Source organism: Carassius carassius, chromosome 39 (assembly GCF_963082965.1).
Source record: "Carassius carassius chromosome 39, fCarCar2.1, whole genome shotgun sequence".
NCBI classification, from domain to species: domain Eukaryota; kingdom Metazoa; phylum Chordata; class Actinopteri; order Cypriniformes; family Cyprinidae; genus Carassius; species Carassius carassius.
In genome coordinates, this window is record NC_081793.1 from 9,309,445 (window position 1) to 9,336,221 (window position 26,777).

The following is a 26,777-nucleotide window of genomic DNA, read 5'->3' on the forward strand; positions in this document are numbered from 1 at the left end:
GTCAACCCTGCAGAGAGCCTGGCCTGTAGAAACTCCAGAACTGTACCAACTGGGCAGTTTGCTGGGTCTTGCTGGCGGTCTCTGCACCATGAGGTGAAGAGTTTCCACCTCAGGGCGTACAGTTTCCCCGTTGAGGGAGCTCTGGATTGGAGGAGGGTCTCAACAACCTCGGTTGAGAGACCAGCTGCTAATAGTTATGCCCCCTCAGGGGCCACACCCACAGCTTCCACAACTCCGGGCGAGGGTGAATTATCGTGCCTTGCGCCTGTGAGAGTAGGTCTATCCTGATCGTTATCTCCCATGGAGAGCCGTCGAGGAGCGAGACCAGGTCTGCGAAACATACTCGGCCCGGCCAGAACGGGGCTACTAATAACAGACAGATCCCGTCCCGGCGTACTCTCGCCAGAACTCCCGGGAGCAGAGCAATAGGGGGAGAGGCGTACAGACGAAGCCTCGGCCAGGTCTGCACCATAGTGTCCAGTCCCAGAGGAGCTGGATGAACTAGAGAGAACCAAAGGGGACATTGAGATGTCTCTTGAGTCGCAAAAAGGTCTACTTGAGCCCTGCCAAAAACTCTCCATATCTGCTTCACCACCTCGGGGTGAAGCCTCCATTCCCCGGCCTCGACCCCTGCCTCGACAGTATGTCTGCTCCCTTATTTAGTTTCCCAGGAATATATACTGCTCTTAATGAGAGGAGTTTGCTCTGGGACCACACAAGGATCTGGTGCGCCAGCTTGTACAAGGGGCGCGAATGCAGACCTCCCTGGTGGTTGATGTAAGAGACCACCTATGTGTTGTCGGTGCGCACCAACACATGGTGACCCCTTAGGTCTGGGAGGAAGTGCTTCAGTGCATGATAAACTGCTAGCATTTCTAGACAATTGATATGCCATGTCAGATGGCGACCGCTCCACAGACCACGGGCAGGGTGGCCACTCATGACTGCACCCCAGCAAGTGAGGGATGCTTCCGTCGCTAGTATTACACGGCGACAAGGAGCTCCCAGCACCGGGCCCGGATTCAAGAACCAAGGTTTCTTACACATGTCTAAGGCACGGAGGCTGCGCCGGGTGACCTTGATAGTGCGAAGTGGATTGCCCCTCGGGGAAAATCCCTTGGTCTTGAGCCACCACAGTAGGGGTCTCATGTACAGCAGGCCAAGAGGTATCACGTTGGACGCAGCTGCCATCAGACCCAACAATCTTTGAAATTGTTTGACAGTGAGTGGCTGGCCTTCTCTGACTTTCTTGACTGAGATGAGGATTGACTTGATACGAGCAAGGGACAATCGTGCCTGCATCGCGGTCGAATCCCATACTACGCCTAGATAGGTGGTTCTCTGAACCGGAGAAAGTACACTCTTCTTGGCATTCAGTCTCAAACCCAGCTCCCCCATATGTGCGAGAACGACATCTCGATGCCGAGCCGCAACCTGCTCTGACTGGGCTAAAAATCAACCAATCATCGATATAGTTGAGAATGCGGATGCCCTGCATCCACCAGAAACCAGGGGAACCAGAGCCACGTCTACACATTTTGAGAAGTACTCGATATTGGTAGGCTTCGCCCCCGAAAGCGAACCTCAGAAACGTCCTGTGTTGTGGAAGGATGGATATGTGGAAGTTTGCATCTTTGAGATCTATTGTGACAAACCAGTCCCCCTGATCTGAGCTATAACATGCTTGATCGTGAGCATTTTGAACTTCAATCTCATAACTGAACGATTTAAGACCCTCAAGTCTATAATCGGACGCAACCCCCCATCCTTCTTCGGAACTATGAAATACCGGCTGTAGAACCCGGACTCCCTGTCTTGAGGAGGGACCACCTCGATGGCCTCCTTCTCTAATAGGGTTTTCACTTCCTGTTCCATAACCAGACCCTGCCTGGGGCCGACTATTGTCGGAATGACCCCGTTCTCGGCGGTGCAGAGCAGAACTGAATACGGTAGCCTTTATCTACTGTATGCAGGACCCATTGAGATACATTTGGCAGTAGTTTCCACGCTGCTAATTAATCTCCTAAGGGAATCAGTCTCGCGAGACTGACCTCTGGTGTAAGAGGTCCCGAAGGGGCGGCGAGCATCTCAGCTCCGCTACGCACGCAGGCGGAAAATACTGAGAACATTGCTCGCTGGAGGCCGCTGTGCTCTGGAACTTAGAACATTACTTTATCCCTCTGGAGTCGATTAACACGGATACGCGTTTTGAGTCATTTTCTCCTGATAACCCTGAAAAGAACTTTCAGTTTTAATTGTACAGATAAGAGCAATACATCAATCGAATCTGTAAAGGGTCTACTTTTTTTTGGATACAGACATAATAACAACAAAACTTTGTGCACTTATAAAATAAAGATAACAAACAAGGTTGGCTGTCTGCAGCCTTTGTCTGCGCTGATCTTCATTTACAAACACGTCATTAAAATGAACTGTAAGTCCGTGAATACTCAACGAAGAGACATGAGAGAGATATCTATAGAAAGCTTGACATGTCTACTTTTAAACTAAACAAGTGCCATATTCTGTGATAAAGTAATCCATATGAAAACAACGCGATGTCTGTTTTTCATGTCTCCCTTCATTATATGTAATGTGACCACGCCCCCACACTGAACGCGCTATTCAGATTCAAACTGAAGCTCGCGGCTTGAATACGCCCACACAGAAGAAAAAGCAGCGAGACTGTTCTTCAAGTTCTTTTAATTTACTGTTTGCTTCGCGATGAGAGGAATAAGACATAATTCACCCCAAAAAGATGTGATGTGGTTGAGGATTTGAGAAATGGATTTCCTCAGAAAAAAAAGAATGAAGCACTTTATTCAGCAGAGATCATAAACATGAGTAAGTCTCTTTTTATTTATTTATATACTTGTACTAGTTTTCACATATAGTGTAAACATTTTACTAGTTAGACTTTTTCCAAAGACTTTTTCCAAACTATAATTCCTGACTAAATGTATAATCAAGTGAAACATTATGAAGTTTCAATAACAATATACAATACTATATCATTCAAAAGCTTGATGTAAATAATATAAATGTAACAAATAGATAACTGTAACAAATGTAAAAACAATGCTGTTCTTTCAATTTATTCCCCCTAAAAAACCTAAAAAATATTCTCAGCTCTTTTCAACATTAATAATAATAATAATAATGATAATAATAACAACAATTAATGTTTTTTTTGTAGAAAATAAGATTGTTAAAAGGATTTCTGAAGGATTGTGTGATGATTGTAATGATGCAAAAAAAATTGTTTGGAAATCAGCTTTGAGCGTTCCTGATAAACTGTTTAACTGCTCCCCCAAGTGGATATTAAAGTATGTTGTGGGATAATTAAATATATTATAAATAAACTACAAACATAAAATTATATAATTAAAAAATTAATTTATTTTGTTCTCACATTCTTTCTTGTAACTCTTCTCTCTCAGTGGCACAGATGACTGAGAGGCTCATTATGCAGCTCATTATGCAGGCCTTCGTCTTCTCAGATGTAAATCACAATGATATTCATGATAGTTGACGCCTACTCGCATATGACTTTTACCAACAAAAAGTGTCTTAGAAAATTTAAATCAATATATTGTTTTCTGTGAGTGAGTAAACAAGATGATTTTCACATAATTTAGAAAGAAAAATTCTAGGCTACAAGCTCCAGTTCTCAAAAATCCCGGGAACCATTGTTCTTTATGTGTTTTATGGCCTTATTCGAGTGATTTAACATTTTTCGTTTTTCACTAACCACGCATAACATTTTTTTTCTCAAAAATACAATCATCTACATGCATGCATTTCACATATTATTATAGCCTAGTTTGTGCTGATTACAGTGAGATTAGACTTTACCCATTTAGATATTTGTAAGAAACTGAAAAAAGCACAAATGTCAGGGCATGACAAAACTTCTCCAGGCCCCAAAAATACCCTTAGACTCCAGAGGGTTAAAAAAGTAATTAGTTATAGTTACTCACTACTTGTTCCAAAAAGTAACTGAGTTAGTAACTGAATTACTCAATAATAAAAGTAACTCGTTACCAGGGAAAGTAACTATTTTGCGTTACTGTAAAAAAAAAAAAAAAAAAAAAGTTGCTATATGTCAAAGATTTTTTTTTTTTAGCAGTTTTCACAAGTCAGCTAAAATGAGTAGAACAGACAGGCGTTCGTACATAAGTTTGGATATTTATTGCACGTCAACAGACAGCAAGAGTTTTATCCTGCACTTCAAGTATTATCTTTGTAAGAAAAGCGTTTTTGGCCACTAGGTTTGTAGATAAGTGTGTATCACATTACATGTACACATTACATGCACGTTCTTGCCTTTGACCACAATGAATTTGAAGTAGTGCTTATATCTCCACCTTGAAAATGCCAACATTTCATCGCTTGCCTGACCCGCCATCTCTGCTGCAGCTGCGAATCTCTGTTTAGCTGTTGCGTTCGTGCATGTTTGTGTGTTTGGCGCCGCTGGCGTATAAACACTGGCTCTGATTGGCTATCATGAAACAAATGACTCTGCCTTAGCCAGTGTTGCCGCTGCTGACACTGCCGTCGTGCTAGGTGGGTGTGGCTTCAGCAACTAGCTCCCGCCTTTTTGCCCATTTCTGATTGTCCGGGAGAGTCGCGCGGTGACACGCTGCCAAGATGGCAACGGCCCACTCTACACACTTTAGGCTTCAAAAACACACTTCAGGAGTCTACGGGTGACGTCACGGACACTACATCAATGTTTTTATACAGTCTATGAACGCACCGCCGCATTTAATGTCCAGTAATGTTAACGGCGTTGTAACAACAGGAAAAGTAATTAGTTAGATTACCCCGTTACTGAAAAAATGACGTCGTTACCTAACGCCGTTCTTTTAAACGGCGTTATTCCAAACACTGAAGACAGTTGAGCAACTAGAAGCCTGTATTAGACAAGAATGGGACAACATTCCTATTCCTAAACTTAAGCAACTTGTTTTCTCAGTCCCCAGACGTTTAAAAAAAGAGGGGATGCTACAGAGTGGTAAACATGGCCTTGTCCCAACTTTTTTGAGATTTGATGCCATGAAATTTAAAATCAACTTATTTTTCCCTTAAAATGATAAATTTTCTCAGTTTAAACATTTGATATGTCATTTATGTTGTATTCTAAATAAAACATTGAAATTTGAAACTTCCACATCATTGCATTCTGTTTTTATTCACAATTTGTACAGTGTCCCAGCTTTTTTGGAATAGGGTTTGTATTCAAATCCATCTATGATACTAATTCCTTTATGTTGATTCATTCCTGAATAATTATGTTCACAAAGAAAAAGGCTACATTTTGTGTTGGATTATTTACCTGTGTGGTCAGTGTGAAGCAGACACACCCAACTAAATGGTTTAAATCTCTTATCTTGCCCAAAAAGACCATAAACATCTAAACGGAGAGCTAGAACAGAACAGACTGGGCATAGGCTATGCCTACGTAACTCCAGGTTCACACACTATCACTGTGGTGCATATTTTTTCGAGCCCATGTTAACGGATCAGAGCATTCACATTGCATGCGGTAAAAGATGCAAAAGATGTGAACAGAAATGTTAGAAAAAGAAAGGTGCGAAAGTGCATTAGCATAGAGAGAGTTGTGAGTGCAGGGGACACAGTTTGAGTGAGAGGAGAAAAGTTTTAAGTGTGGGGTGAGAGCAGCGTGTATCTGAGCACGCATGTCTGGTTTTGTGACAGAGCAAAAGGAAATCTTCATGTGATTGGAGAGATTCGCACTAGCGCATTATTTTAATGTGCTTTCGCATTACAATAATGCGCTCTCGCTGCTGCTTCTGCACCGCATACACAGACTGTATACGCACTGCAGATGGAGTACGTGTGAACCTGGTGCAACAAATTTATTTCAACACATGAGGCACCACAACAATGAGCTCTATGACCAATGCATGGCAAAAAAAAAAAAAAAACCCTGGACACAGATTTTTTTTTATTTATTATTATTATAATTTTTTGCCATATGTCTAGACATTTTGTCACACATTTACTTAGTAATTATTTTGACTTATGTCTGTTCTAGAGACATGTTATAATTCTCTGATAAAGTTCTAATTGGTTTTCTTTTGGAAATAGGTTTCAAATTCAAACTGAATGCATTTATGACTGTAAAGCAAGCATGTCTGTGTGTGTCAAAATCGTGATGAAAATCGAAATCGCAAAATTGATCAAAGAAATTGCGATAGGTTTTTTTTGTCCATATAGCACAGCCCCAATCAAAAGTGATACTTATTTCCCTTGGCGGTGTCCCTGCACAGTGGAGTCGCAACTTGAACTTAACACTTAAGAAACTTATTTAGTCTATTCAAACCCTCTATGGTAAAAAAAAAATCTAGTTTTTATTTTGCTTGCTTTGTTCAGTCTGGTGTTTTTAAAATGCTTAAAGACAACCCATGTGCAAGTTTATCAGTGTACTGCAGCATACTAAAGACTCAAGTCTCAAGCAGCCCCTGTTTTCTACCATCGCAAACATGTAACCAATCCCCTCAACTTGTGGGGCAGGGCTGTTTTCTATTTACAACATGTTTTGTAGCATTGAGCAACAGCCAATCACAGATATATCTGCTGATTTTACAATGACCAATCAGAAATATACAATTAAAACAAAATAAAATAATTTAGGTAGAATTTAATAAACCCTTCAAATGTTTTAGTGAAGTGTAGTGGAAATTGAGACTTTACCTTCTTGATGATTGTGTGCTCCATCTGGCAGTGCCAGGAAAGGCAGATATTTCCATTCTTCTGGAAGTGTGTTACTGTCATGACCCGCCCCAGGAATAATGGGAGGATATGAGAATTCTACCTGAAATAAAAATAAAAAGACAACTGTAGACTGATTTGGGGTTAATGGCTGAATAATATTCTCAAAGCGCTATCTGAAAACTATAAAACTTTAGCATATTTTTAACATAACTCTTATTTTAATTTTAATAAAAATGAGAAATTACATTAAAATGTTTATAATATTATAAATGTGAATAAGACCATTTAATAAACAAAATTAATGACTTTTTATCATCTTGTTAAAGGGTTAGTTCACCCAAAAATGAAAATTCTGTCATTAATTACTCATCCTCATGAGGTTTCAAACCCATAAGACCTCTGTTCATCTTCGGAACACAAATTAAGATATTTTTGATGGAATCTGTGAGCTCTCTGACCCTCCCAAAGACAGCAAAGGTACTTACACCATCATCATCCAGAAATGCAGCAAGGAGATTGGTAAACTAATCCATGTGACATCAGGGGTTTAACCGTAATTTTATGAAGCTGTTAGCCGCACCACAGAGGTCTTACGGGTTTGGAACGACATGAGGGTGAGTAATTAATGACAGAATTTTCATTTTTGGGTGAACTATCCATTATTTATTTAATAACGAATAAATCTCAATGGATTATGTATAGTAAGTGGATCATTATTTCTGTGCTGATTTATTTACTTTAGGCTATATCTTCAAGACATAAATCCTTGTATGCACATTATTGTTGTTACTGTATTTGGGTGCATTGTTGCAAAACTTAATTGCAAACTTTTAATGATTATGAGGTTTTGAACTGACTAAAGTTATAGTGATTACTGACTTCATATATTTAAATGTTTGATAGACTTGACGCCATTACGTTGAGCATAAAAGAACCGGTGAACTGGTTTTTTCAACCGGTTTATTGAATCGAACTGTCTGAAAGAACCGGTTCGCGGAAAAGAAACAAACTTCCCATCACTACCCTGAATTGGGTAAATTAGCAGTGGGCGGGATCACACATACTGAAAACAAAAAAGACATTCCGACACTGAAAGCATATTTCAAAGTAGAAAAACTGTAGCATTTTTGTTTCCAGAGAAACATGAAAATGACCTTAGAATGTTCCCTTAATATCGGCAAACATAAGCCTATTATGGTATTTTTATGCTTTAGTACAGTCAAAAAACTAAATAATAATTTACATACACCAATAGAAAAAAAGTATTTAATTTTAAAATTCTTTCCAGGAATAGATACCATTTCCAGGCACTGGCGGATGAAAGTGGACTTGGATCAAAAGTTTGCAACGACCACTCTGAGACCAGATCTTGTTCTCTGGTCTAACTCCTGCCAGCTTGCTTTCATTATCGAACATACAGTACCCTGGGAGGCACCGGCGGTGCCAGGGGGGGTCTCAAGACCCTGCAAAAAAATGCTTTGACCCCCCACCCTCTTCCTGATAAAAAAAAAAATTATATATATATATTTATATATATATTTTATGTTTTGTTTTATGATAGAAATGTTAAATGACAGACAGCTATATCCAGTGATGACAAATTTTCTGGGCTGGGGCTGGGTTGGCACAGGGGTTAACCAGAAAAACAAAAAATGCCACGTCATGCCAAAAAGGTTGCTGACCCCTGCTCTACAAGGCTGTAGCTGGGGTTTGCAGGGCTCCGATGCAGGTTTTACCGGTAGGTCCTGTTTGAAATTGTGTAAATAGCACAAATAAACAAATGTACAAATTAAATGTTTACGTTTTTTCAAGTTTGTAGGTCTCCAGGTACAGAAACTGAATAATCAAATGCAAATAGCATTGCATAATATATACTGTATGAATTGAATATAGATTATTTCTTGTTCTTGTTTCTACAAAGTAATTCAGTAAAGAGCAGTGAGTGGGTTTTCTCCATTTCATTTCTTGGATTAAACACTGTCAGCAGCTAGTAAATTAGGCACGGTCACTTTAAGAGATAATATCATCCAATATGATACACATTCCTTTTCTCTCGCAACTGTTTACTTTCACTTAAGACATTAACAACCATTTTTTCGAGGATACTTTCGAGGTTTTGTATGTATTTGTCATTTCAAGAGCAAGAAGAGACAAAACTCAATTTAGCATTTAAGGGCTGTAGACGCGGCTCTCTGTATGCACACTGTACACATCGAACAGCGCGCGGGGGCTGAATTAAGCTTTTCATGTCTTTTTGTGCTTGTATGCTTAAACTGTGCTCTGTTTGACAGAAACCTGGCTAAAACCTGATGATTACATTATTTTAAATGAGTCCACCCCCCAAGATTACTGTTATAAACATGAGCCGCGTCTAAAAGGCAAAGGGGGAGGTGTTGCTTCAATTTATGACAACGTTTTCAGGATTTCTCAGAGGGCAGGTTTCAAGTATAACTCGTTTGAAGTAATGGTGCTTCATATAACATTATCCAGAGAAACAAATGTTAATGATAAATCCCCTGTTATGTTTGTACTGGCTACTGTATACAGGCCACCAGGGCACCATACAGACTTTATTAAAGAGTTTGGTGATTTTACATCCGAGTTAGTTCTGGCTGCAGGTAAAGTTTTAATAGTTGGTGATTTTAATATTTTGACGAGTGGGGCGGGGCCGAGGGACGTGGGAACAGGGACAAGTGTCGCTCATCTCCAATCACTCCACCGGCCTCGCCCCTGTTCCCACGTCCCTCGGGCCCTGTCCCACTCGTCACAAATAGCCATGTTGATAATGAAAAAGATGCATTGGGATCAGCATTTATAGACATTCTGAACTCTATTGGGGTTAGACAACACGTTTCAGGACTTACTCATTGTCAAAATCATACTCTAGATTTAATACTGTCACATGGAATTGATGTTGATAATGTTGAAATTATGCAGCCAAGTGATGATATCTCAGATCATTATTTAGTTTTGTGCAAACTTCATATAGCCAAAATTGTAAATTCTACTTCTTGTTACAAGTATGGAAGAACCATCACTTCTACCACAAAAGACTGCTTTTTAAGTTATCTTCCTGATGTATCCAAATTCCTTAGCATATCCAAAACCTCAGAACAACTTGATGATGTAACAGAAACTATGGAGTCTCTCTTTTCTAGCACTTTAAATACAGTTGTTCCTTTACGCTTAAGGAAGGTTAAGGAAAACAGTTTGACACCATGGTATAATGAGCATACTCGCACCCTAAAGAGAGCAGCCCGAAAAATGAAGCGCAGCTGGAGGAAAACAAAACTAGAGGTATTTCGTATTGCTTGGCGGGAAAGTAACCTATCCTACAGAAAAGCATTAAAAACTACTAGATCCGATTACTTTTCTTCTCTTTTAGAAGAAAACAAACATAACCCCAGGTATTTATTCAATACAGTGGCTAAATTAACGAAAAATAAAGCCTCAAAAAGTGTTGACATTTCCCAACACCAGAGCAGTAATGACTTTATGAACTACTTTACTTCTAAAATCGATACTATTAGAGATAAAATTGCAACCATTCAGCCGTCAGCTACAGTATCGCATAAGACAGTGCACTATAGACCCCCTGAGGAACAGTTCCACTCATTCTCTAGTATAGGAGAGGAAGAATTATATAAACTTGTTAAATCATCTAAACCAACAACATGTATGTTAGACCCTATACCATCTAAGCTCCTAAAAGAGGTGCTTCCAGAAGTCATAGATCCTCTTCTGACTATTATTAATTCCTCATTGTAATTAGGATATGTCCCCAAAACCTTCAAACTGGCTGTTATTAAGCCTCTCATAAAAAAACCACAACTTGACCCCAAAGAACTAGTTAATTATAAACCAATCTCGAATCTCCCTTTTCTGTCCAAGATACTAGAAAAGGTGGTATCCTTACAATTATATTCCTTCTTAGAGAAAAATGGTATATGTAAGGATTTCCAGTCAGGATTTAGACCGTATCATAGTACTGAGACTGCTCTCCTTAGAGTTACAAATGATCTGCTCTTATCATCTGATCATGGGTGTATCTCTCTATCAGTTTTATTGGATCTTAGTGCTGCGCTTGACACAATTGACCACAACATTCTTTTGCATAGACTTGAACACTTTGTTGGCATTAATGGAAGTGCATTAGCATGGTTTAAATCGTATTTATATGACCGCCATCAGTTCGTAGCAGTGAATGAAGATGTATCATATCTATCACATGTGCAGTATGGAGTACCTCAAGGCTCAGTACTAGGGCCGCTACTCTTCACGCTTTATATGTTACCCTTGGGAGATATCATCAGAAAACATGGTGTTAGCTTTCACTGTTATGCTGATGATACTCAGCTCTATATTTCTTCGCGGCCCGGTGAAACACACCAATTTGAAAAACTAAATGGAATGCATAGTCGATATAAAAAACTGGATGACAAGTAATTTCTTACTGCTAAATTCTGAAAAAACAGAGGTGTTAATTATAGGACCTAAAAACTCTGCTTGTAATAACCTAGAACACTGTCTAAGACTTGATGGTTGCTCTGTCAATTCTTCGTCATCAGTTAGGAACCTAGGTGTGCTATTTGATCGCAATCTTTCCTTAGAAAGCCATGTTTCTAGCATTTGTAAAACTGCATTTTTCCATCAAATATATCTAAATTACGGCCTATGCTCTCAATGTCAAATGCAGAAATGTTAATCCATGCATTTATGACCTCAAGGTTAGATTATTGTAATGCTTTATTAGGTGGTTGTTGTACAGCTAGTCCAAAATGCAGCAGCAAGAGTTCTTACTAGAACCAGGAAGTATGACCATATTAGCCCGGTCCTATCAACACTGCACTGGCTCCCTATCAAACATCGTATAGATTTTAAAATATTGCTTATTACTTATAAAGCCCTGAATGGTTTAGCACCTCAGTATTTGAATGAGCTCCTTTTACATTATAATCCTCTACGTCCGCTACGTTCTCAAAACTCAGGCAATTTGATAATACCTAGAATATCAAAATCAACTGCGGGCGGCAGATCCTTTTCCTATTTGGCACCTAAACTCTGGAATAACCTACCTAACATTGTTCGGGAGGCAGACACACTCTTGCAGTTTAAATCGAGATTAAAGACCCATCTCTTTAACCTGGCTTACACATAACATACTAATATGCTTTTAACCCTCTGGAGTCTAAGGGTATTTTTGGGGCCTGGAGAAGTTTTGTCATGCCCTGACATTTGTGCTTTTTTCAGTTTCTTATAAATATCTAAATGGGTAAAGTCAACTATCATGAATGTCATTGTGATTTACACCTGGGAAGACAAAGGCCTGCATAATGAGCCTCTCAGTCAGCTGTGCCACTGAGAGGGAGGTGTTACAAGAAAGAATGTGAGAACAAAATAAATGTATATAATTTTATGTTTGTAGTTTATTAAGAATATATTTAATTATCCCACAACATAATTTAATATCCACTTGAGGGAGCAGTTAAACAGTTTATTAGAACAATCAAAGCTGACTTTCAAACTAATTTTTTTGGCATCCTTAATCCAGTCACACAATCCTTCAGAAATCCTTTTAACAATCTTATTTTCTACAAAAAACATTTATTGTTATTATTATCATTATTATTAATGTTGAAAAGAGCTGAGAATATTTTTAAGGTTTTTTAGGGGGAATAAATTGAAAGAACAGCATTGTTTTTACATTTGTTACAGTTGTCTATTTGTTACATTTATATTATTTACATCAAGCTTTGAATGGTATAGTATTGTATATTGTTATTGAAACTTCATAATGTTTCACTTGATTATACATTTAGTCAGGAATTATAGTTTGGAAAAAGTCTTTGGAAAAGTCTAACTAGTAAAATGTTTACACGTTATGTGAAAACTAGTACAAGTATATAAATAAATAAAAAGAGACTTACTCATGTTTATGATCTCTGCTGAATAAAGTGCTTCATTCTTTTTTTTTTCTGAGGAAATCCATTTCTCAGATCCTCAACCACATCACATCTTTTTGGGGTGAATTATGTCTTATTCCGTTCATCGCGAAGCAAACAGTAAAATAAAAGAACTTGAAGAACAGTCTGGGTGCGTTTGATCTGAATAGTGCGTTCAACGCGGGGGCGTGGTCACATTAGATATAATGAAGGGAGATGTGAAAAACGGACATCGCGTTGTTTTCGTATGGATTACTTTATCACAGAATATATGTTTTCGGCGGCACTTGTTTAGTTTAAAAGTAGACATGTCAAGCTTTCTATAGATATCTCTCTCATGTCTCTTCGATTAAAATAAAATAAATGCAAATAAATGCACAGACACTATTTAACTGAACAGAGATGACATCACTAAATTCAATGATGAACTGCCTTTAACTATCATTTTGCATTATTTACACACTGTTTTCCTAATGAATGTTGTTCAGTTGCTTTAACACAATGTATTTTGTTTAAAGCCCTATATAAATAAAGGTGACTTGACTTGACTTGACTCAGTTTGGTGTTTACGCGCGTCTCCGTGTGCACACTAAACTTGTTGCACAAACTCTTAGTTGAGTTTTCCACGTCTTCTGTTTGAATGATTTAAACGGTTTTGAATGTTTAAATTGGTAAGGCATAAAACACGTGCAATTGATAAGCTTTCATGACGACGCGCAGGCCGTCTTCTTACGCTGGTCTCAGGCAGTCGGTTGAAATCACCAGCCCCCTATCCTCTCTCCACGCCACTTTACTAAAGATATGTGCCTTGCCTATTTTTGAAGGCAAGAGTGTGCACTCAAATATGCTCTAGAAACGCTCTCACGATACTTTGTTGTCATACACCAATCAGTCTGTGCAGCGCTGCTTCAAGTCGAACACAGCTATTGGGTTTGTGGTTTTGTTTTTGTTGTGCCCTCTAGAAAATGTATATTGACCACTATATCACTGATATCATGATATGACACATGTTTTATCATGTAAAAATTTATACTGGTATTATCGTGGGCGGTATGATATGGCACACTCCTAGTTCTAAGAAAACATCCTGCAAATTTTTCAATCTAAATGTGCACCATGTATAAAGTTATTGTCTTTCAAAAGAAAGAGTCGACTCCGAGTCATAGGAGATTGTGATGGCAGTTGAGATCTAGTTTTGGGGTACAGGTACTGAGGGTTTATGATGGCTTTTTATGTAATGTACATTTGTTAATCTCAGTTTAAATATTGCGAGGTTAAGTTAATGTTTGTCTTATTATATTTTGGAATTTTTTCCCTTGTTAGGCTGAAGAAGTTGTCTCGTTGATTCTTTGTTATTTTAGTTGCTGTTGCTATCAACCCTCTTTGGTTTGTCCGAGATGGGTCGGATCTGAGTGCTTAAAGTCACTAAATCTTGGTTGAAGCATGAAGTCTAGGGTTGAGGTAATGCGGTGGTCAGGGGCGATTCTAGGATTTTTTCAACTGGGGGGCACAAGAGGGGCCACGATTAATACAGAGGGGCCAATCTTGTGTTGTTTGAACTGTATATCCAAATCATTTCAAGAGTTCAGTAACCTTTAAAATCAGTAATAAACAGTGATACCCTATCATATTTTAATAGCAATTATTCACTGCTCTAAATCAAAACAATCAAATACAATTTGTATTAACTTTTCACTTTACAAAAGTGAAAGAAAAACTGTAATAAATAAAAGAATCCAATGTATGAACAGTGTACAAATCACAAATAATAATAATAATAGAATTTATTTATAATAGCCTTATATAATATATATATATATAGCCTTATTTATATAAATGCAGAATAACATTAATAATTCATAGAAATAAATACACAATTATTGAATTAATATAACTAATATAAATTTAATATTATAAATTGTTTTTGTTTATTATCCACATCACATTCAATTTGCATAGCAGCAGTTGCAGTAAATTTGCATTGATGAATAAACAAAATCTACTTATGTCAAGGCTAATTAATCTTGAGCATATTGATTTAAAAATATCATATATCCATACTTTGTTAGATAGCTACTTGTTCAAAAAGGTAGCTTTAGTTTAACATGTAAAATATGTGGATCCTATAGAAACAGTTTAGAATAGCTTAATTAGTCCAGTGTTATTTTAGTATTAGTAATTTATTTTGCTATTTAATCATGCATTAAATATTTATGTATGATATTTGCAGACATATGATGAATATATGATAAAACCAAGTGCTAAATAATTTTTTTCATTTTGATTACACACAAGATGAAAAAAGATGTTCAGAGGGATTTCAGCATATTTATATATTAGAATACATGTCACACCTCTGTTTATCAATTTGCACTGGCTTCCAATAGCTGCTCGTATAAAATTCAAGGCATTGATGTTTGCCTACAAAACTACCACTGGCTCTGCACCCATTTACCTAAATTTGTTACTTCAGGCTTATGTGCCCTCTAGAAGCTTGCGTTCTGCAAGTGAACGTCGCTTGATTGTGCCATCCCAAAGAAGCACAAAGTCACTTTTACGGACTTTTAAATTAAATGTTCCCTCCTGGTGGAATGACCACCCCAACTCAATCCGGACAGCTGAGTCCTTAGCCATCTTCAAGAATCGGCTTAAAACACATCTCTTCCATCTTTCTTTGACCCTCTAACTTTAACACTCACTATTCTAATTCTATTCTTTAAAAAAATCTAACTACCTTTCTAATCTTTTTATATTCTATTTTCTTTTCATTAATTATGCAATTGTATGTGTGTGTGTGTATGTGTAAAGACCTCTAACACTAGCTTGCTCTATTCTTTATTTACTCTATCCGTTTTCTTTATATTATATTATTTAAAATCCCATGCTAACTGATACTTGTTATAGCACTTATATATCATTGCTCTTTTTGTTGTTTTTGATTGCTTCCACTGTCCTCATCTGTAAGTCGCTTTGGATAAAAGCGTCTGCTAAATGAATAAATGTAAAATATATTTTCGGCATATTTTTTTTAAATTTTTATTAAAATGTCTCATTAATCAGGCCAGTAATGATTTATTAACAAATCCCTCTGGAGATATCTTCAGAATACAGAATATAAGTGTATAACTGCACATAGCTGCTACATAGGCTAAGATGTTTGTACTGAAGAATGACAAAAAACTCATTTTGAGAAAACGGCATTTAAAGATTTGTAATATAAAAGCGAATTAATATTTTTTTTAGTGGAAACAACTATTTACAGACACAATATCTTGTCAAATCCTTAGCAATCAGCAATACAAACCAACTAAAACACATCAAAACCTATAACTCAGCATTTATGGCCTTCAACTAAACAGAAAAACAGTCTAAAACATTGTGGAAATGTCAGAGCACGTCACGTGATGCGTCTGAATGAATCACGTTGTCGGAAATTGGCATCAGCCAATGAGATTCACTTTTAGTGTTAAATGCCCCATTGTACTTTCACAATTGGTTGCTGATGAAAAGAAAATGACCATATTTGGATCCGAGAACATTGTACGGGAGAGAGAGCTAGAGAGAGAGCTTTCCAGGTTGCAGACCATGGTGATTAAGAACGCCAACTGAATTTATGAGAAATATACAGACGCAAATAGACTAAAGGTGTAGTAAAATAAAGACCTATATGTGTATTTTGGACATTTTTTTCACCACAAGTCTGAAAGAAGACATGTTATTGAAGAAAAATAGCCCCAAATCTCAAAATTGACCTGTAAAAAAACGATGTTTTTACATGTGTCTCACCCATAGACTGTAAAATAAAAAAAAATTTAATAAATAATAAAATAAAATAAAATCTCAAGTGTGGAGCGTTAGATAAACATCATACAATTTGTTTCGTCACCTCACTTGAAAAAAGTTGCTAATCGACTGCATGATTCAATAATGACTTCATTAGAATTGCAATTATACTTTTTTTAAACCATTGCTTTAAATTGCGTTGTTGCTTATATCGGCGCATTCGGCCGAAAAATAAGTAAATCGTAACGCAGTAAACCCCTTTTACATTCAGCATCAGATGAGCATAGTAAATATAATGATTAGCATCTTGGTCTGCTCTAGAAGATAACATCGTCATCGAACCTGGTCTGTCTAACACCGAAAGACGTAGTTAGTACCAAACACTTCTTGAACTGCAACAACTCGCTAATCGAAAAACATAAGCTATATAAAATAGATCAACTTACCGTGTGCTTTTTTTAGTTGGAAAACAGCAGCTCGCTATTCTCGTTGAGAACTCGTTGAGAAGCATCGCGACGCAATCATGAGTTATTAACTAAACTGAAATATTATGATTTGAATTTGTGAGTGACAGACAAGTAGAAGGGTGGGGGCACACTGGGGGGCCAATCAGTTTTCAGGAGGGGCCAGTGCCCCCATGGCCCCTCCCCTGGCTACGCCACTGGCAGTGGTTAGGTAGGGGGCAATGCCACTAAATGTGAGAAGTTTGAAGAAAAGATTTTCTAGAGGGTGGTAATTGTACTTGTTAAAGATGATTACAGTAGATTAATTTGTTGGAAGTCCCACTGCAGAAGGCTTTAATAAGCTTTCTAAAAAGCAGTTGTTAAAGGTAGCAGAAAAGTATGAAATCAATCTTACAACTAAAGACAAAAGTTTAAAGGAAGGAGTGGGGCTTGTGGTTAAAAGTTGCTCTTATTGAGTTAGGTGTACTTATATGTGACTCAAAGAGCCCTTTAGATGTTATTGGAGTTCAGGATCAAGGAGAAAGAAATGTTCCTATTTATACTATGTTACCCCTTACATTTAAACAACAGAAGCAGTTGCTGCTTTTAGAAATGGAGAAGAGTAGAATATCTCAGAAGGTTGAGTTGCATAAGTTGGATTTTGAAGCTCAGAGGATTGCTCTGATAAGAGAAGGTAAATTGGGTTACCACAGCGAGAGTTTGCAATCTCCAGTAGACAATCCAGTTCCTAGAGTTTTTTTTGATGTAGCGCGTGCTCATCACCTCATGCCAAAATTTTATGAGAATGATTTGGATACATTCTTTACCTTGTTTGTGCGGTTTGTAGATCTTATGGGGTGGGAAGATTCTGAGCAAACTCAAAGCTCAAAAGGCCTACTCCACTCTCAGTGTAAAAGATTGTAATAGGTCAGGTTTATAGTAAAGTTAAAGAGGTGGTGCTGAATGCCTATGAATTGGTTCTGGAGGCTTACAGGCAGCAGTTTCGGTCTTTACGAAAGGACGTGCACCAGTCTTTTACTGAGTTCGCAAGAGAGTTGAGGATTCAGTTTGATCGTTGGTGCACTGTTTCACAAGCAGTTGATTTTTGTTCCCTATATGAGTTGTTGTTGCTGGAACAATTTAAAAATACTTTACCTGAAGATCAGGTTATTTTTGTAACTGAGCGAGACATTCAGAATCCAGAAGCCGATGCTCTCCTTAGAGGTGAATATGTTTTGACCCATAGGGATGTAAAAAAAAATACATTGCATCATTCTAATAGCTCAGTTTAGAGTGTTCCTGTAGAGTCTTGTTTTTGTTTGCCTGGGAAAGTGACAACTGAGAAGAAATCAAGAGGTTTGTTTGACAACAGTGATCAGTGTGCTTATTGTTTTAATATTGGACACAGGAAAAAAGATTGTCCAGCGCTCAAAGCAAAACTGAACCATTCTAAGATAGAACCAAAATCTGCTCTTAATGCTGCTTTTCCTTTGTACATTGTTGAACTTGAATCTGATTTGGTTACTGGTCAGATTGTCGTAGGTGTGCAGCCTTCTCTTCTGGTTGAGGGCATTGCTGATATTTTGGTTAACAATTTGGTGGGAGGTGCCATCCCCTCCTATAGTAACAGATTCTCCTTCTACCCCCGAAATGGTTGATATTGCTAAACAGCTTCCTGAGGTGTTTGTGTCTTGTGCTGTTACTCGTGCTATGAGTAAAAGAGTGCCTGAGGTCCAGAATAGAAAGTCTGGGTGTAAAAAAGGGAAAATGATTCCAGGTCTGTCTTTTTTCCCTTCTGTTTCTCACCAGAAGTGAGTGGTAGCACAAAGGGAAGATGCCACCCTTAAGGAAATGTTTTCTGCCATTTTGTCCCCTGAAGTAGAAGAAAGTGCAGTGAGTGTTTTTTTTTTATGAGGATGGACTTCTGTTAAAAAAAATGACTATCTGGCAGAGGAGTCTTTCTGGGTGAGGCCTGTTTTCAGGTGATTGTGCCATTATCTTTTCATTACTGTGCTGCGTACAGCACATGTGGACTGTGCAGGGTATTTTGGGATCAATAAGACCTACAATCATCTACTGCGTTATTTTTATTGGCCCCAAATAAAAAAAGACATTAGGAACTTTATCAAGACCTGCCCATCCTGCCAGATCACAGGAAAGCCAAACCAGTGTTTAAAACCGGTCCCACTATATAATATACCAGTGATTGGTTCACAATTTCAGCATCTGATAATTGATTGTGTGGGTCTGTTACCCCCTTCTAAGTCAAGAAGTGTATATCTTCTTACTGTAATGTGTCAAAATACTAGGTATCCTGCTGCCTATCATCTCCGTTCAATTACTACTTGTTCTATTGTTAAAGCTTTGACAGTTTATTTCAGTCTTAATTAATTAATTAATTAATTAATTAAATAATTGATTTATCGACTATCGCGACAGACCTAGCAACAGCTTGGTGTGAAGCAAAACCATTAGACTGTCTATCACCCACACAGTGCTTTGGAACGCTTCGACCAAACGGGCTACGGGCTTATTGTGTGCAGTTAAAGGGTGACTGGAAGGAAGGACTGCCCTGGTTATTGTTGATGGCTCAGGAGGTGGTTCAGAATGGTTTGGGGTTTAGTCCCGATTAACTGGTCTTTGATCATAAAGTGCGTGGACCACTGGCTGTTCTTCATGATGGACTGAAGGGGGAACCCGATCCACCTCAGAGTTTGTTGCAGTATGTAGATGGTTTTAGACGTCAGTTATTCATAGCTGGGCAAATGGCTAAGGAGAATCTGTTGAGTAAACAGAAGATGATGAAATGGTTGTTTGATTGAAAAACAGAGTACCGTGTGTTTTACCCAGGTGATCAGGTGCTGGGCCTGTTGCCTCTTCCTGCTTCTTCATTCTGTGCCAAGTTTTCTGGTCCATATACGATTGCTCGTCAAGTTTCAGATCGGAATTATCTGATTTCTACTCCTGAAAGAAAACAATGTTCACAGTTGTGCCATGTAATCTTGCTAAAACCTTTTTACTCTTGTTCTAGTGAATTGGAGAGGGTTCCAATAGCAGTAGCTGTGGCTTCTCCTGTGATGAAAGTTGCAGAGGATGTTAAAGAACCTGGGGATGGTATGTTGTGGCCCCCGACTAAATAACACTGAAGTCTTAAATAACTTGGAGGATTTTGTGCAACATCTGCCTTTTTCTCAGAGAGTGGAGTTTCTAGCTTTAATTTCAGATTTTTCTATGTTGTTCTCAGATTCTCCTTCACGAAATTGTTATAGATGTTGGTAATGCAACACCAATACATCAGCATTTTTATCATGTCTCTTTAGATAAGCAACAAAATCTTGAGTCGGAAATTAAATATATGATCAAAAATAGCATCGCTTAACCATCTTTCTCAAGGCATCACCTTGTTTATTAGTGAGGAAGCCGAATGGGATGTAATCTTACGTATTAGAGCACTTTTTGAGTGCTTGGCGGAGGCTAGGCTCATGGTCAACTTGGCAAAGTGTGAGTTTGCCAAGGCAACCGTGACCTATCTGGGGCAGGTAGTTGGGCAGGGTAAGGTACGTCCAGTGCAGGCAAAGGTCTTGGCAATTGATATGTATCATCCACTTAATACTAAACGAGAGCTTCTTTCTTCTGTGGTAGCCCCTCTGACTGATTTGCTGAAGAAGAATTTGACATTTGAGTGGTACTTGCTGTGTAAACAAGTTTTTGAAAATGTGAAGTTGTTACTTAGCATGGCACCTGTGTTGGCTGCCCCACACATTGGACATTCTTTTCAAATTCAGGTAGATGCCAGTCATGTTGGAGCTGGAGCGATACTGTTACAAATTGATGTTCACAGTATTGAAAGACCAGTTTGTTATTTTTCCAAGAAATTCAAGTCTCACCAGTTGCATTATTCCACCATTGAAAACAAGGCCTTGGCTTTGATTTGGGGTTTGCAGTTTTTTTTCATTTATTTGACAAGTGGAACCTTTCCAATTGTGATATTTTCAGACCACAACCAACATACCTTTTTGCACTCTTTGCAAAGCCCAAACCAACGTCTTATTCATTGGTCTCTCTTTTTACAGACCTTTCCTTTGGAGATCCGACACATCAAGGGTGTAGAGAACGTCCTGGCTGATGCTTTATCTTGTGCCCCATGTGAGAGTCTTGACTGTGACTAATTTAGTTGATGTATGTGTCCTGTTCTCCCTTTTTGTGACACTGGTTTTTCCTAGGTATTTCTAGAGTTGCTGCTATTGGTGTTGTGATGGGGGGACTAGATTAAGAAGGCACAGTACTGGAGGTCCTTTGCAAGGATCCTCTTTTTTAAAGGGAGAGGTGTAATGGGGTAAGGGTGTTTATGTATTTTAGTTTTTTTTTCTTGTTCTTTTATAGGTGGCAGGAGAGATGAGGATCACCTGTTCCAATTGGGAAGTGGGAGATATAAGTACCGGTTACCGGAATGAGAGAGAGAGAGAGAGATGGGTGGAGAAGTAACATCATCTTTACCTGGTGTTTGATTGCCTTTCTTGACTGGATCTGTCGTTTGCTCTTTTCTTGGACTTTTTCAAATTGCAGTTTAATGTCGTGGTATATTATGTAAATCCCCTAGAATGATGTAATAAACTTTGGATGTTATTTTGATATTTGTGGTTGATGGTTCTTTTGTTGTTGCGGCCAGAACTGCTGTGATAATAACGTGTTAATATATATAAAATACATGTACAAACAGTGGCTATACAATCAGGGACACAGAGGCATTTGACTTCCAACTGTGATCAACGGTGGACAAAGATTTTTCCTGGAGCATTTCAGTCCTTGACAATGCAACTGAAGCTAACAATAAATTATGGAGGGCAAGGCACTGTCAAAAGATCCCCGGGATAAAGTTGTGACAAGCACAAGTCAGATTGATACAAAAAAATTATATTTCAAAGACTTTAACTCTAAAGCAGTTGAAAGAATTCATGACAAAGAGTGGGCACTGTGTACATGTGACAATATCATAAATTCTCCACAAATGTGGATTGAATGGGAGGGTTGCAAGAAAAAAAGCCACTCCTCAAGAAAGGCCACATGCAGTCATGACTGAGCTTTGCCAAAATGCATCCTGAAGATTCTGAGGCAGATGAGACTAAAATTGAATTATTTGGCCTCAACACCAAACGATATGTCTGGGGGAAATCCAATACAGCTCAGCATCCAAATAACAGCATTCCTACAGTAAAGCATGGAGGTGCTAAGATCCTGTTATCTGGGTGTTTCTCTGCAGCAGGGACTGGATCAGTTGTCAGGATAGAAGGAAAAACGGAGCAAATGGGACAAAATACTGTCAAATTATTGAGTAAATTCAGCTGCTCTCTGCCTGAAAGTTGTCAATGGGGAAAAAACTTTTCAATATGACAATGACCCAAAGCACACAGCAAAACTGACCACACAGTGGTTGAAGGAGAAAAAGGTGAATGTCCTTGCATGGCCTAGTCAGAAGTCCAAAGAAAATTTGTGGAATGACTTGAAGACTGGAGTCCATAAACAGTCACATCAAATTTAACTGAACTTGAGCAGTTCTGCAAAGAGTGGGCAAATATTGCAAAGTCTAGATGTGAAAAGTAAGTAGAGACATATCACAACTGACTAAAAGCTGTAATTAAAGCAAAAGGTGGTTCAACAAAATACTGACACAAGGGTGTAATCCTTTTTCCAACTCAGTGATTCTGTTTTAATTATTTTCTGACATGTTTGTTTAATATCTTTAACATGGATGTTCTAAGTTGCACTGATTAAATAAAGCAGGATAAAACAAAAACTGAGGCCGTCTTCATTTCAAGATGCAAAGTAACAAAATTTGATTATTTGAATTGGGGGTTATTCTCTTTTATATCCACTGTGTGTGTGTATGTGTGTGTGTTTGTGTGTGTATTATATATATATATTGTGACGAGTCAGCTGCCTCCTCCCTGATTGTCATCGGCACCCAGTCGTAAATCACCGCCCTTCACCAGGCTCCCGACTGGAGTGGGTGTTTGAGAGGAGGGGCGCTGGACGAGTCAGGGCTGGCGGCGTGTGATGGGGCACACCTGAAGGAAATGGAGCTTCATCACCCCCGCTTTTTAAAAGCCCAAAGCGCCTCTCCTCCGGGAGACCGGTCTCTTCCCCGTGCATGCACACTGGTGTCCTCGTGGGTCCAGGTAGGGAGCGTTGAGGGGACTCCCGCACCACCAGAGATGTGAGCTGCCGGACCCGCGATCCGGATGAGAACCACACCCGTTTAAAAGGCCGACAGGCCAGGACGCCGGGCCGTCCATCCCCTGCCAGCGCCGCGGCCAACGAGAGTGATGCGGCCGCTAGAGGAAGCCGCCACAAAAGGAGTAAGTGACTTCTCTGTTATTGTCATTTTACCCTGTGGTTGGTTGAGGCTGTCGACTAAAACCCGGTTTCTCTGTCCCTGTTCCGGCGCGCTGCGAGAGGGAGGACTGCCCGGAGAGGAATCCCCACCCTGCCCACTCCGACCGTTTGGAGCCTGGTTGAGGATGGTAGCACTCCCGTGTGGACGGCGCCCTGATGACAGGGATGTCTCTTGGGAGGGGGAATGTGATGAGTCAGCTGCCTCCTCCCTGATTGTCATCGGCACCCCGTCCTAAATCGCCGCCCTTCACCAGGCTCCCGACTGGAGTGGGTGTGTTAGAGGAGGGGCGTTGGACAAGTCAGGGCTGGTGGCGTGTGATGGGGCACACCTGAAGGAAATGGAGCCTCATCACTGCCGCTGTTTAAAAGCCCAAAGCGCCTCTCCTCGGGAGACCGGTCTTTTCCCCGTGCATGCACACTGGTGTCCTCGTGGGTCCAGGAAGGGTGCGTTGAAGGGACTGCCAGCGCCGTGGCCAACGAGAGTGATGGGGCCGCTACAGGAAGCCGCTGCCCCTCGCGCCCCAGACCGAAGAGGGGAGCGCGTGCGGCCACCGGACTCCGCCCCTTAACTGGATACTTCCTCCATGAACACTGCCCGACCCACACCAACCCTGCAGCACGACGAGGACACCAGATTCCCTGTTGTTTTGGACACTGTCCCCCTTTGGCCACTTTTACCCCCCGTTTTATTTGATTTTCTGTTAATAAAAGCCTCTCCGAAGGTCTGACGCCACGCCCACTGTGTCTGTCTTGTGCTCCTCCCGTCACAATATATATATATATATATATATAAATGCATTCATACACACATATCACACAATATATAAATATCACATGAATATCATATACAGAAACATTGACTAACCAACAATGTCCCGACCACTAAGCTGTGTTAATATACCACATTTTAGTTTAAACTACTAATGTTATAATATTTTCAAGTGAATGCTCGAAATATATTATTTAGGTAGCACTTTACAATAATTAACTAACACGTTAATACACTTTAATACATTAATTAACATGAACTAATCGAACCATATTGTAAAGTGTTAAAATTATTTGTCATTAAAGTACATATATATATATTAGAGCCCGACCGATATTATCGGCCGATATAAGCTAATTGCATTTAAATCGGCATCGGCATTTATAACGGCCGATGAAACATGAGAAACAGAGTCTCATGCTTCACTCATGTTATGAGTGTTGCACAGTGTGCCCACCAGAGGGAGCTCTGCAGCTCCAGAGTTAACAACAGCGCCAGAAGTCCACTACAGAAGAAAGCGATCAACTGTTTTGACGGTGAGTCTGTCGTTCGTCATGTGAAATGATTGTAGATTTAGTTCATACCCTGTATATAAAAACTGTGTGGTAGTTCTAGCTAACGGTCCTATCATTATTACTTCTAAATATTCTGTAACATCACTTACAGCCGCTAATGCATTGCTATATTAGATTAGCCACAAAGCTAATACCATGTTTATCAGTGGAAGAGCGCGAACGTTAATAGGAGGTCAAACTATAACGTTAGCGTTTAACTATTTCTACTATTTAACTAGTTCTATTGCGGTGTGTTTCCCACATAATGACCGCGTAATTGGGCCTTTCACACAGTACGCGGTATGCACGGCGCTTGCCGCTGGGCTCAGCGTTGCCCTTCAGATACAACGCGATTTGCGCTGCGCTGCACTATGGCATAGGCGGAGTTTTAAAAACGTTAAGCGGGAGCTCTTTCATAGTCTGTTCCTCCTCCTTTCGGTCAGCAGCAAACATGTATCTGTCCCGTTGTAAGAAGCGAGCGATAGCGCTAGTCCTGCTGATGAGAATTAAGAGAGAAGCAAGGAAGAAGAGGCTACCCTCAGGTCCAGAGAACAATTTGGTGAATTCAGGCTGGTTACGTTACTCTAACGCTAATAGCTTCCTTTTTAGCAGGCCCCTTAAATGCTTGCTATTAACTTGTTTGAAGGTGGTTCTTCTCAAAATTGACAGCGGTGTGTTCATGACACTAACGTTAACTATTCAACTTCGAATTGATTCCGTAATCTTCCGGTAATAGTAGGCAAGACGATGTTTTGATTCAGACTGCACAAAGAGAAGAGGAGAAGATATACGGGTCTGTTGTGAATGTGTCTGTGAGAGCAAATATAGTGTAGTTACAGTAACTACAGTAGGTGCGTCAGAAATGATTAAACCAGAGGGGACATGTAAATAAATGTGAGCTGAACAAGCGCTTTTTTTTTTTTTTTTTTTACATATTGTTTCAAAGCAGCTTTACAGACATAACAGGAAAATGTTGAAATAATATTGTTAAATATAAGTAGGTAATACCTATTGCTTGACAAATAAAAAAATATATATATATTTCTCATTTTTGCCTATGTAGGAGATCCCAGTTTATTATTATTATAATTCTAATGATGACATGAGTAATGATACATGGTGATATTATTAATACACATGCTTATTCTTTCTCCGTCTCTCTTTCTGCCTACAGATGGCTGAAAAAGGTGAATGCTGTAGCAGCAAAGTGTGGGACTACTTCTGCAAATACTTTAACTTTAGTATTATAATTTATTTACAGTAAACACACAGACTGTTAAAACCAGCTTCAACTGGAAGAAAGAAAGTAAGTGTTAAATGTTTAAAACCAGACTGTTTTTTGATCATTAAAAAATATATACTTTTGATGTGCAATTGTTTAGTCATTGAGACTGTAATCGAAGGCTTTTTTTTTTAACATAGTCCATTCTGGAAAATGGTTTATATAGCCCACATACATAGAACAGGCAGATATTTTGCTATTGAATGTTGTGTAAATGCAGTTTATAGGAAATGGGTCTAATATCCAGATTATTTTTAAAATCAAAATATTGGCTTATAAATCGGCTCTTTTCGAGTTAATATCGGCATCGGCCCCCAAAAATCCATATCGGTCGGGCTCTAATATATATATATATATATATTTATATATATTAGGGGTGTAACGGTACGCAAAAATCATGGTTCGGTACGTACCTCGGTTTTAAAGTCACGGTTCGGTTCATTTTCAATACAGTAAGGGGAAGAAATGCAAACATTAAACTGCAGGTTGTTTATTACTATAAACTTTTTTTACAATTTGTTTACACTTTTTTAAAATACTTTTTAATAAAATACATATAAAATAAAAAAAGAATAAGAAATAAAATACTGCTGCAAAGTTCTCCATTAAGTAAAATACTCTCAGTCTCAAACCAATATCATATAATAAAATATAATGAAAAATATAAATAAATAACTATGATTACAGTGCAGCATTACCAATCCCAGCTTGTAGGCCTGCTCATATTTAAAAAATATATATAACTTTTCCAAAGTGTAAAGTGCAGCATCATTTCAGTTTTTAGACCTGCTCAGATTTCATTATTGCGTTGGACCGATCGGAATTAAGAGCAAAGGTCTGTTTAAATGCAGACGGGAGCTGCGTTTGAAT

The 26,777-nt window shown here is 38.9% G+C and overlaps 1 protein-coding gene across 1 annotated transcript in view; it reads right to left on the bottom strand.

The window, feature by feature from the left end:
- avl9 (AVL9 homolog (S. cerevisiase)) overlaps positions 1 to 26,777 on the bottom strand; it is a 77,916-nt gene that overhangs the window by 33,338 nt on the left and 17,801 nt on the right. Inside the window, exon 2 of the mRNA XM_059530655.1 lies at positions 6,721 to 6,841. Coding sequence (XP_059386638.1) covers positions 6,721 to 6,841 — 121 coding nt within the window. The remainder of the gene's footprint in view (positions 1 to 6,720; positions 6,842 to 26,777) is intronic.